We start from the raw sequence: 13270 nt of genomic DNA, 5'->3' as shown, positions 1-13270 counted from the left end.
CTGGATCCCTGAGGTACTGGGACCCGAAGGGTTGCTCCACCTGCTCGGCCATGATGACCGAAGGATTTGGAGAAGATATCCCTGACACTACAGAGTCAAGGGATATAGCAAGAGAAACTCTTCGGAGGTGGGTAAGAGGGTTCCAGAAGAACTCTCCGGGACCTTACCTACCTAATGAATCTTTGAGGTGCCTTCTGTTCCCTAAGGTCCAATCTAGTGCGGTTGTACCCCAAGTACTGTCAAGCCTCTCTTCATCCAGCTGACAGCGGACGCAGACATTAACAAGGCACTGGAAGGCATGGACATCCACCAAGAACAGATGTCGGAGGTGTCTACCGACACCGAAAAGGACCTTCTACAAGAAGACCTTGAAGAAGATGTGGTTCAACCACCTACGGAGGAAGATGGATATGTCGATGGTAACTGAGGACCCTCAGTTTTCCGTGACGGCATATCAACCTGTGCCGTCAACCTCTTCAGCCCCAACTCCCCAACCGAATGTGCAGATCGGCAGGAGTGAAGCGCTCCTAGAGTCGATCCAGCAGATGTTGGTAGTGTTCCGGAAGGAACAGCAGGAGATTAAGCAAGATCTCAAAGAGACGAAGAAAGAGGTAAGGGAAGGGAAACGCTCTGGTGCTTCCAGAGGCTTTGCTAAGCCTCTTAGAGTTTCTGACTTACCTCACTGCTCCGAAACCAACCCCTGGAGGTACACGGAGTACATGCCCATGATGAATAGGAAGCTCTATATCTCAGAGAAGTTGGGGGCCAAACCCCTTGAAGATCTCCAATTCTGGCCTAGCTATTCGGCATACCCAGATTGTTACGGGAGACTGCAGGATGAACCAGCATCCCATGAGGAGACGGAACCGAAGGAAGTCATTGTCTTTTAGCATGACAAGGCACAGGCTATCCTATCCAATACCCTAAAATGAGCCGGATATACCAACTCCAAAGTCTCATCATTGAGCAAGAGGCATCCTATCTTCATTGCTCCTTCCTCCAGAGCTTTCCCCTTTTCGGTGAAAGCCCGTGACTGTGTCATGAGAGCAGTCGATGAGGGCAAACCATGCCCAGTGCTTGAGGAATGTAAACCATTATCTCTAACCATGCCTACCTGCGAGGAGAAGTGGGACGAAGTTCATCTAACCTTCTCCGTCTCTAAGCTGGATCCGGAGATAGCAGGTCAGCAGTTCAATGAGAACCTTCCAAAGCTGCCAGAGCATCTTTTGGGAAGGGAACAGGAGACAAAAGAGAGACTAGCCGCTTCTTTGTCTCATCAGAACTGCCTGGAAATGTGTGCAGGCCTTACCAATGCCCCAGACATGTACATGGTCTTAACCAAGTCTCACATGGGTACCCTTGTGAAGGACTTGTATGCCTTTGTCAAGTCCAGGAGGGCCTGTAGAGAGCATGTGTTTGCCGCAACAACGGTCAAACACGAACCCAGGAAGCTAATCACTTCATGCATCTGGGGCAAGGATCTCTTCCCACAAGATGTGGTTCAGGAGGTTATTGCTAAAGCCGCCACTGAGAATAGGAACCTTCTCCAAAAGTGGGGCATGTCTTCCAAGTGGAAATCATCCTCAGATGGTGGTCCCCAACCTAAGAACAGGAAGACAAAGAAAGCACATAGACCTGCACAACTTCCGACCGTGACCATGGACACAGTGCCTCAAATGGTAGCTCAGCCGCAAACCACCTTCCAGATGGTCCCTCAGCAGCTAGTAGCTCAATCGCCTGTGTTTAAGCCAGACTTTGAGAGGCACACAACTACCTTTCGACCCTACAAAGGTAGGGGCTCAAAAAGAGGTTCCTCAAGAAACCCCTCAAGGGGTATGGATGACGCTGTTGCAAAAATAAATCCTCAGGAACCCCTTAGCAATGAGAGGCTCCAGGTAGGAGGGAGACTCTTCCACTTCGGGATCGTTGGACCTTCGATCCCTGGGCCCACAGCCTAATCAAGAATGGACTCGGTTGGAAGTGGAACAAAATTCCACCCCCTTTTCCACAATTCTTCCAACACTCCACCCCCTTATTGGAAGAATATACCTCAGAACTCTTGAAAAAAAGGTAATAAGAAAAGCGAGGTCCATCAAATTCCAAGGAAGGCTGTTTTGTGTTCCCAAGAAGGACTCGAACAAACTCAGAGTCATTCTAGACTTGTCTCCACTCAACAAGTTCATCGAGAAAAACAAGTTCCGGATGCTTACCTTACAACACATAAGGACCCTGCTACCAAAAGGGGCGTACACAGTCTCAATAGACCTAGCAGATGCTTACTGGCACCTACCAGTCAGCCGCCCCCTCTCCTCCTACCTAGGATTCAGGCTACAGAAGACGAAGTATGTCTTCACAGCCATGCCCTTTTGGCTAAACATAGCCCCAAGGATATTCACAAAACTTGCGGATACAATTGTCCAACAACTACGTTTAGAAGGAATTCAGGTAGTAGCATACCTGGACGATTGTCTGGTGTGGGCAGCATCCAAGACGACTTGTCTACAAGCAGCCGGAAAGGTGATCCAGTTCCTGGAGCCCCTAGGCTTCAAGATGAACTGCAAGAAGTAGTGCCTTTCTCCAGCTCAGAAGTTTCAATGGTTAGGAATCCATTGGAACTTACAGTCACACCTTCTCTCCATTCCACCGAAGAAGAGGAGAGAGATAGCGGGATCTGTCAAGAGACTATTGAAACTCAAGCAGTGACAGATCCAGTGCCAAAAGCACAGTTAAAGGATGCGTCAGGAGTCTGGAGAAGATACGCATCAAACGCTCGAAGAGATCAACAAAGGTTGACACTGACCCGATTGCGCACGCTACTAAGGCTGTGGTCAACAGTCAAGAGCCTAGCATGAACAATTCCCTCACAACCACCTCAACCATCAGTGGTAATACACACATATGCCTCCCTGTAAGGATGGGGAGGCCATTCCCAACAAAGGAAAGTGCAGGGGAATTGGTCGCACCAGTTCAAAACCTTTCACATCAACTTCTTGCAGGCTATGGCAGTCTTCCTAACGTTGAAATAATACTATTCCCTCGCAGATCAGTCCACATCAGACTGGTGTTGGACAACGCGGTGATAGTAAGATGTCTAAACCGACCAGGCTTGAGATCACCTCACATCAATCACGTGATGCTAGCCATCTTCTACCTGTCAAGGAAAAGAAGATGGCACTTATCAGCAGTTCACCTGCAAGGGTTCCGCAATGTGACAGCGGATGCTCTATCCGGGCGAAAGCCGATAGAGATAGAATGGTCCCTAGACGCAGACTCATTCTCCTTCATCTTGGAAAAAGTCCCAGAACTGCAGATCGACCTCTTCGCAACGAGCGACAACAAGAAACTACCTCGATATGTAGCCCCTTACGAGGACCCTCAAGCAGAAGCGACAGACACCATGTCTCTCGACTGGAACAGATGGAATCGAATCTGTCTGTTCCCACCAACCAATCTCCTGCTGAAGGTCCTCAACAAGCTAAGATCCTTCAGAGGAACAGCAGCAGTAGTGGCCCCCAAATGGCCCAGAAGCAATTGGTTCCCTCTAGTTGTAGAATTGAAACTGAAGCTGTTTCCTCTGCCGAACCCAGTATAATCCCAACTGGTTCAGAAGTCGACTGTCTACGCTTCATCCTTAAAAACCAACAACCTACATCTCATGATTTTCTCACCCTACCAGCCAAGAAAAGGTTTGGGATCTCAAAAGACAAGATTGACTTTATAGAAGAATACAAGTCAAGTTCAACTAGGAGACAAAATGAATCGTCTTGAAAGAAGTGGGTTTCCTTCGTGAAAGCAAGGAAACCGACAGAAATATCAATAGATTTCTGTCTCTCCTTCTTCATCCGCCTAATTGAACAAGGCCTGGCTTCCACTACAATAACTGCGTGTAAGTCGGCTTTGACTAGACCTCTTCTTTACGCCTTTCAGGTGGACCTTTCAAGTGAAATCTTCAATAAGATACTGAAAGCATGCGCTAGACTCAAACCAGAAACCCCTCCAAAGCCCATATCGTGGTCATTGGACAAAGTCTTGCACTACGCTTCGAATATGAACAATGAGGATTGCACCCTAAAGGATCTGACACAGAAAGTGATATTTCTGTTTGCTATAGCCTCAGGGTGGCCTTATCCAGGAATGAAGACCATATTCACTTCACAGAAACGGGAGAACTGAACCTTTTCCCTGATCCTACCTTTTTCGCCAAAAACGAGCTGCCCACCAAAAGGTGGGGTCCTTGGAGAATCTGCCCTCTGAAGGAAGATGTCTCTCTTTGTCCAGTAGAGTGTCTTAAGGTCTATCTTCGAAGAACTTCAGACTTCAAGGAGGGACAGCTTTTCCGAGGCAAAACATCAGGATCAAATTTATCCCTAAAACAACTGAGGGCGAAACTCATCTATTTTATTCGCAGAGCAGATCCTGACAGTACACCCACAGGTCACGATCCAAGAAAAGTTGCTTCTTCGTTGAACTTCTTTCAACATATGGACTTTGATAGGCTCCACTCATATACGGGGTGGAAATCCTCCAGAGTCTTCTATAAACATTATGCGAAGCAAGTGCACAAGATAAAACACTTTGTGGTGGCGGCAGGTAGTGTCATTAAACCTGTCGTCTAGTGCTGCGATGAACAGTGGACTGTTTTTGGACTCAACAGTGTTTCGGGTGAATAGGCGTTAGCACCCTTGAGTGTTATACCTTCTAGTGAAAATCACTATGGTGATTTATGGACTGTTCTATATAGGTGCAGAATCTAACCAATAACACCAGTGCCATGTGAATATTTGTACACAGTGTTGAAGCATATCCAACATCTAAGTGAAACTAAACAAGTTAACTTCACATTATTGTGTGGCATTTTAACAAATGAATTAATATATGTATATTCATCCCTTACAGGTTAAAAATATATATATAACCATGATGTTCATATAGGCAGGCTAGATTCCTTCTCAGGATACATTATTATCACTTTGTTTTACTTATGAAAATAAAAAACAAAAAGTGTATCTGCGTCTTTTTTTATCCTCAAAAATAAAATAAAAGATTCCAGAGTTTTTCTATTTTCCTTAAATAGATACCTTGTTAGTAATGATTTCCAAAGAACAACCAGGTAATCTCAAAAGAAGTTTCCCTCGTGTTCCTACGGAAATGCAAACTTTTAATCCTTATAATCGAAGTCGACAATTTCCCTGCAGTGGGAAGCCCTAAGTTAGTTTCAAACTTAGTGGATATGACAAATAACAGTAATGTCATATACAGTATAAAGGTCTAGGAGACCATATAAGGAACTCATTCAAAGTAAAGGCACTTATACAAACCCACAGATATAGTACTTTCAAGTTAATTCTCTGGAAAGCTTCCATCAGGACGACATGGCCGAGCCCAAAAAACGGATTTTGAGCAAAGTGAAAAATCTATTTTTGGGTGAGATAGCCATGTCGTCCGGATGGACCCACCCTTGACCCCACCCGAAACTATTCTATCTGCGGCTATTCCTGCTTAAATGCAACAAGGAATGATGGGCCGTAGTAGTACACCGGGTACCTTGATAACCGGCTCCCCTTTCGTTCGCCACTCTTCCCCCTCAAAGAGTTAAATTATTCGGGGTGAAGATTGCTATGTGTCGTATACAAAAATAACATCCCTTGATATTATGCGATATCCTTAAAGATATATTAAGGATACTCGCGCCAGGAGTTAGAATTCTGGAGACCTATGGTTAATTCTCTGGGAGTATCACTGTAGCAAATATCCCTTAGAAAGCTACCTAAAGGAACCTTTCATCAGGACGACATGGCTATCTCACCCAAAAATAATTTTTCACTTTACTCAAAATCCGTTATGTGTGTGTGTGTATATACATTTTATATATATATATATATATATATATATATATATATATATATATATATATATATATATATATATATATATATGTATATATATACATATATATATATATATATATATATATATATATATAGTATGTATGTATATATAAATATTATATATATATATATATATATATATATATATATGTATATATATATATGTATATATATACATATATATATATATATATATATATATATATATATATATATATATATATATATATATATATATATATATATATATATATATATGTATATATATATATATATATGTATATATATAGTATGTATGTATATATAAATATTATATATATATATGTATATATATGTATATATACATATATATAAATATATATATATATATATATATATATATATATATATATATATATATAAAGTTAATTAATGGGAGATTTGTTCCTGGGATTCTTTGGAGAGCTGATCAATGTTTGGAGAATAAGTAGTAATTTTCACCTTTAAGCAAGATACAAGTTCCCTGTTTAATCTACTTCTTAATTTTCTTTTTATGAAATTCATGCTTGAAAATATTTGCTCACACAAATAAGTGGATCCGCAAATGGAGGGAACCCTAAATGCAAATTTTTATAATTTTTGTAGTTGTCTGGTAATGCATTCCAAACCTCAAAAACCATCTTTTCTTGCTTTTTTCAGATTTAGTGGCTCTCCCCATTTGTTTTGGCTAGCTAATGTGGCTTGCTGTGTTTATAAATACTCAAGATCTATGAGTAAAACTTTGAATTTTGATGCCCATAACTCTTTTTCCTGCAAATAAGCTATTTCAGACTCTAAGTAAGAAAAGGACAAGGTTTTTATCCTCCTGAATTCTTGGAAACAATTCTTTAAAACATTTCCATTTTCAAGAAAGCTCTTTTTTGGGTATCATCATAAAACTCAAAATCTGCCGTTTCTTTGTATGTCTTCAGTGATGGAAAATTAACAATTTCTCTTTTCTCAATACCTCTGACGAACACCGTAAGCTTTCATTTGAATGACAACACTCCTGAGAGGCATAAGGCAGTGTTTCCCTTTCCTTGTAATTTTCGGTTAAGATGATTTAAATGTGAAGTGATATCTACCAGAAAGTAAATTTTTTCCAGCCATTCAGATGTTGAGAGCTCTTGACATACATCACCTTTCTCAACCAAAAATAATTTCACTTCTAAGCAGGCTGAAAATCGCTCAAGAACTTCTCCTTTTGAAATCCGTCGGACTGAGATGTAAAGAAGCAGATCTGAATATTGGTAATCAGCCTCCTCCAAGAGTTCACGAAAATGTGGTTTAATACTTTCGCTAAAATTTTGTTCACAATTTTGACTACTCATGTCATCACTTCATTGAATTCAGGAGGTAAAGATTGTCCACAAAGAGCCTCTTAATCTAAATATAAAGCCCTTTTGTTTTCCCATCATGCAAGGTGCCCCATCAGTTGCAACAGAAATGATATAGCTGATGTTTATTTTCTTTGCTTCCAAACATGTGATAATAGGTGTAAATATATCTTCACCTCTAGTATTACTAGTGAGAGGCAGTAGATCAATAAGCTCCTCTTGTGGGCCCTCAGAATTTACATACCAACAAAGTAGGACAACCTGAGCTATATCTGTATTATCACATGACTCGTCACAAGCAATAGAAAATCTCCTGGGGAAGAATTAATGTCTTTTGTTTGCTTTCCTGTAATGTCTTTTGTAAGTTTCACTGTTCTATAACAGTTTGTGCAGACAATGGCACATCTTTAATTTTTTGTCATGTTACTGAATAGATGTTCTGATGCCTTGACAAAGCAGTCCTTAATATATTGTTCATCTGTGAAAGGATTTCTTATCTTTATTATTTCACTGGTAAGCAAAAAACTTGCAGCTGTTGAGCCACTGGAGGATTTCACTCACTTTGTGAATACATTACAACTCAGTGGTACATTATGTTTCAGTTCCTCTATGGCTTTTTTTTCTTGTATCTCCATTTGGATACTTCTCAGCAAATCTACTATGCTTTTTCTGAAAATGCCTTTCAAGATTACACTTCTTATTATTGGAAAGTACTTCATTACATATCATACAACATGGAAATCGTCTAGAGTTCTGTATGAATCCATAAGAGTCAGTCCATTCACTTTTAAATTCTCAATTTTCATCATCTATTTTTCTCTTTTTAGCTATTATTACTTTATTGATTTTCTCATTAACTCAATGGAGAAATAAAGCAGCAACGTTGAGCTCATAGAAGTGACTGATATTCCGGTACCGGTGGTGCTGCAGGTGAGGTCTGGAAATAGACAGAAACTGGATGAGGCCTCTCTCTCTCTCTCTCTCTCTCTCTCTCTCTCTCTCTCTCTCTCTCTCTCTCTCTCTCTCTCTCTCTCTCTCTCTCTCTCTCTCAATATTTTGAGTTTAGAAACTATATATCATCGAATAATCAATGAAATTACAGTAAATGGCTATGCCTCTAAGATTAAGTAAACCTCAGTTGGATATTGTCTAGAGTGTGTTACATAATTTCTTTGTTTTAAATAAATAAAAAGGTTAGTTTAGCTTTCAGAGCTGCAAAATTGTCTTGAAAGAGTCACACTCGACTCCTGAGTCGCAGGTTGGTGACCACTGGTATAGAGTATACACTGCCCTCGAAGCTACTCTTCTTCTCTTGGAGGGAGTGACAGAGCTCACCCAATGACTGTTTCATTAGGATATATATGAAAAGATTCACATTATGAAATGTAATTATAATAAAGCTGATAAAACCACTAGACCTTATAAATTATTGGCATATCTTCATAGTAAATAATCTATTCGGCTTTTTTCTATGCGAGCGCAGCTGAGAAAGTGTGAACTTTGTCAGTGATTTTATCATTTTATGCAGCCTGTTTAGGAAATACATGATGTAAAATCACCTTTAATTCATCTATTTTGAATTCATAAGGATGCAGTAAATAAAATAACATATGTAATAACATCATCTTTACTACATAATCAATATTTTATAAGATATCTGTTGCAGCAGGAGCTACCCTCTACAAAGATGGTTTTTTTAATTTAGCAATTATCTTTTACTACAGATATAAGATAAATTCAATAAAATTTTCCCAATTTTCAACCTCATCTTATCTAAAGGTCATCTTATATGCGGAAATACAATATAGGGCATTTCTGACATATCAGCAGCAGGCAATGGTCTTCCCAGGGGTTGAGTATAGTGGAATGTGTTTGACCACCTCCCTGTTCCCTTTTGGGGGACCCTCGGGTGGTCCCAAGTCGAGTGCTGTCCCATTTTCCTAAATCTTGTGTAGGTCCTAAGGAAAAGAAATTCCTCAGGCCAGACAACTATTCAGCAAATCACAAACTTCTTCACTTGCTTCAGCCAAAGAAGCTCCTCGGTAGAGTTTGGATCCCTTCTAGGGGGAATGGTCAATGCTCAAAGGAAGCTTCAAGCATCCTTCCCTATCCTTGGACTTAGGTCTTGTGGTGGGATGGTCCTCTTCCTCAGATCATGAATGTACACACATCCTGCTACCCTGAAGAGGGCATAATAGTGTCTTACCTGAAGACTCTTCTCTGCTTCATCAAGAGAATACGTGTAGGGGCTCCTCGAATGATCAGTCCATGCTTAAAGGGAACTTTGAGCATTCGTGTGCATCTTTTGACTTATATACTGTGATGAAATGGTCCTCATCCTTAGGGCACTGATGCATGCCCTTCCAGCTATTCTTAGAAGAGCCTCATGAGGACCTTTCCTTCTAAACTGTCCTTCTTCTCTTCTAGGGCAAGAGATTAGGAGAGCTGTAGGTTCTTCATCATGTCAAACTTTGAGATATTGGTGTTCTGTCATCTCACAGACTGATGAAGACCATGCACCAGTCACTCCTCGAAAACCAGTTCGTAATCCCATCCTTCCATGTAGGTTGACATGGTTGCCTTGTGTCATGTGAGAGCCCTGCAGTACTACTTGAGGAGGACTTTACAGCCCACACACGAGTGTTTCGCCCTTCTTGTTATCCTCAGCAGGAATAAGAATAAGAAAGAAGTGTCCAGACACTGTTCCTTATGGCATGTTGGGGCTGCTTGTTTGCAGAAGTATCTAGGGTAATTGTGTACCTCTGCCATCTCAGAGAAGAAATCACAAGCAAAGAATTGTCAGTAGCCTTTCTGGTAACCTGTATCCTTACTTGGAACCGAAGTGGGGTCTGAAGGTTTCAGAACACCATTGCCTTTCTTTACATTACAGACATTGCCCACATACCATTACACCACGTTCCTTGGGTCCTGAGTTAAGCTCCCTCACGAGACTAGTATGCATCATATCTAAGGTAACATGTGCCATATGTCTTGGAGAGGTAGAATGAATGTTTATTCAACCTATTTCTTATTCTCCTCCTAATTAAAGGAATGTGGTAGCCACAACTGTTAATCAACCCCAAAACTACTTATTTCTTCGAAAGACATTCAGCATTAAGAAAAATAAAAATATTTTTTGTCTCCGACAAGCCAAGACTGTTCGAACATATGTTGATGGTGAGTAATGAAACACAGCACCTTTCTTGCAGACATCTTTATTATTATTATTATTATTATTATTATTATTATTATTATTATTACTAGTTAAGCTACAACCCAAGTTAGGCAAGCAGTATGCTATTAGCCGTAGGGCTCCAACGGGGAAAAATAGTCCAGTGAGGAAAGGAAATAAGGAAATAAATAAAGGACAAGAGAATTAATGAACCAATAAAATGGCTTTTTTAAGAACAGAAACACCATTCAAATAGATCTTTCATAAATAAAATATAAAAAGAGACTTATGTTAGCCTGTTCAACATAAGACATTGCAAGTTTGAAATTATGATATTGTATTCCACCAATTCAACTACCTCATTAGGAAGATCATTCCATTACTTGGTCACAGCAGGAATAAAACTTCTAAAATACTGTGTAGTATTGAGCCATATGAGGAAGAATGCATGACTATTAGAATTAAATGCATACCTAGTATTACAAACATGATAATACTGTCTGGGAAGATCTGAATGCAAAGGATGGTCAGAATTAGGAAAAATCTTATGCAACCTGCATAACGAACTATCTAAATGATGGTGCCAGAGATTAATTTCTAGATTAGAAATAAAAAATTTAATAACCCATAAGTATCTGCCCAACAAATGAAGATGAGATTCAGCAGCTGAAAACCAGAGAGGAGAATAATACTTTCATAATGAGCTAATTTTTGTTTAATTGAAGAAGAAACAACAGTACCCTGAGGATCACCAGATATCACATTCCTATACTCACTATGGTGCCCATCAACAACACCTCATTTTGATCTACTATTTAGAAATACAGTGATGCCTCAGGATACGAAATTAATCCGTTCAGGATGCGGTTTCGTATCCTGATATTTTCGTATCTTGAGTCGCGTTTTACATTTAAATAGCCTAATCCGTTCCAAGCCTTATAAAAAGTCACCTTTTCTTTCATAAACATGCTAAACTGTAGTAATAAACATGCAATGCAGCCATTTCTATCATTCAATAATTAACACAACCGTTAAAAACAGCCTAATCCATTCCAGAAACCACTATGAGATTATTCAATAATGTAGTTATAGCCAAGTTATCCCCCCCAAGCCCAAAGAAAACGGTCCGTTTTCTTTACTACTGTATAAAAGTTACGGTACTGTATGTACGTAAAGCATTTAGATCAGTGAAGGTGTATTGTTACCTGTACGTACTGTACACCTAAATTAATGATTGATACCTGTACACTCTGAAAAAAAGGTTACAGTTAATTAGTGTAACAAAAAAGTTGAAACTTACCTTTTGATTGAGACGATGTCCGATAGCGAAGTCGCGGCAGAGGAGGATGGCATAAGGCAGAAAACGTAACAAGTGACAGACTACGTACAGTAATTTACACACTTAACACATTAACACTTAAACTTTACGAAATAAAAAAATGGCAGAAATAATTAACACTTAACTTTACGTATGGAAAACTATAAAAATGAAAGAAAAAATTACTTTAACACTTAAGGGTAACATAAAACTTAAAATTGAATTTTTTTTTTTTTTTGCTTTTTTATAACTTTACGTTTTTCTTATTTTCTAAATCTCTTCTACTTCTTCATCACTTTCTTTTTTCTGTTTCTTTTCTTTACTTTCACCTTCTAATTCTTCATCCCTTCCTCTTTTCTGTTTCTTTTCTTTACTTTCACCTTCGTCTTGGCCTACTAATACCGCTGGCCTCTTTAATAAGAAACTATCCATTGAAGCTTGTTTCTGCCTACTTTTCAACACATTTCTAAAATGCGTTAGGCAAACGTCATTGCAGTGTTGAAGCGCACGGTTGGTATAAACTTTTTCTGGATGTTCCTTTTCAACGTAGTCTGCCATTTTATGGAAACATGCAAGAATTTCCTTGATGTCTGCCGTTTTCAAAGGTGCAACATCCTCCTCATCACCGCTAGAGAGCTGCTCTTGAAAATCACTCACTTGCATCGTCTCCAACTCCTTCAAGTCGTCCGTCGTCAACTCCTCGTGGTGCTCCTCGATAAGTTCATCGATATCTTCCGTGCTAACTTCCAGCCCCATGGACGTACCAAGATGTACGATGTCAGCCACCTCAGACTGCTGAATTGGTTCAGGATCGTCAACGATCTCGGCTTCTCCTCCAGGCTTCCCGAACCCCTCGAAGTCTCGTGCAGAGACAGCATCAGGCCACAGCTTCCTCCAAGATGAGTTTAGGGTACGCCTCGAAACTTCCTGCCAAGCGAGATCGATGAGTTTGAGGCATATCACGATGTTGAAGTGATCTTTTCAAAATTCACGCAGAGTGAGGTTTGTACTCTCTGTGACTTGGAAACATCTCTTGAAGAGATGCTTCGTGTACAATTTTTTAAAATTAGAAATAACTTGCTGGTCCATGGGCTGGAGGAGAGGGGTGGTGTTAGGCGGTAGATACAGGACCTTTATGAAGGAATACTCGGCCAGAAGATATTCCTCGAGGCCAGGAGGGTGAGCTGGAGCATTGTCCAACACCAGCAGACATTTCATAGGGAGGCGCTTTTCTTCCAAATATTTTCGGACAGTCGGACCGAAGCAGACATTCACCCAATCAATGAACAGTTGCCTCGTTACCCAGGCTTTTGCATTCGCCTTCCACATCACGGGAAGGTTCTCCTTAATGACTTTGTGGGCTTTGAAGGCTCGGGGATTTTCTGAATGGTACACCAGCAGGGGCTTTATCTTGCAGTCCCCACTGGCGTTTGCACAAAAAGCAAGGGTAAGCCTGTCCTTCATAGGCTTATGTCCGGGTAGCCTCTTCTCCTCCGCCGTGATGAACGTCCGATGAGGCATTTTCTTCTAGAAAAGC

General features: G+C 40.3%; 1 protein-coding gene across 1 annotated transcript in view; it reads left to right on the top strand.

Annotated features, from left to right (window-relative positions):
- Positions 1-410: 410 nt before the first annotated feature.
- LOC137636703 (uncharacterized) overlaps positions 411-13270 on the top strand; it is a 43540-nt gene continuing 30680 nt past the window's right edge. Inside the window, exon 1 of the mRNA XM_068369082.1 lies at positions 411-611. Within this exon, the coding sequence (XP_068225183.1) occupies positions 411-611 (201 nt within the window). The remainder of the gene's footprint in view (positions 612-13270) is intronic.

Source organism: Palaemon carinicauda, unplaced genomic scaffold (assembly GCF_036898095.1).
Source record: "Palaemon carinicauda isolate YSFRI2023 unplaced genomic scaffold, ASM3689809v2 scaffold360, whole genome shotgun sequence".
In the NCBI taxonomy this organism is placed as follows: Eukaryota; Metazoa; Arthropoda; class Malacostraca; order Decapoda; family Palaemonidae; genus Palaemon; species Palaemon carinicauda.
Note: the sequence above shows the minus strand (reverse complement) of the source record. Positions and strands in the feature narration are given on the sequence as shown.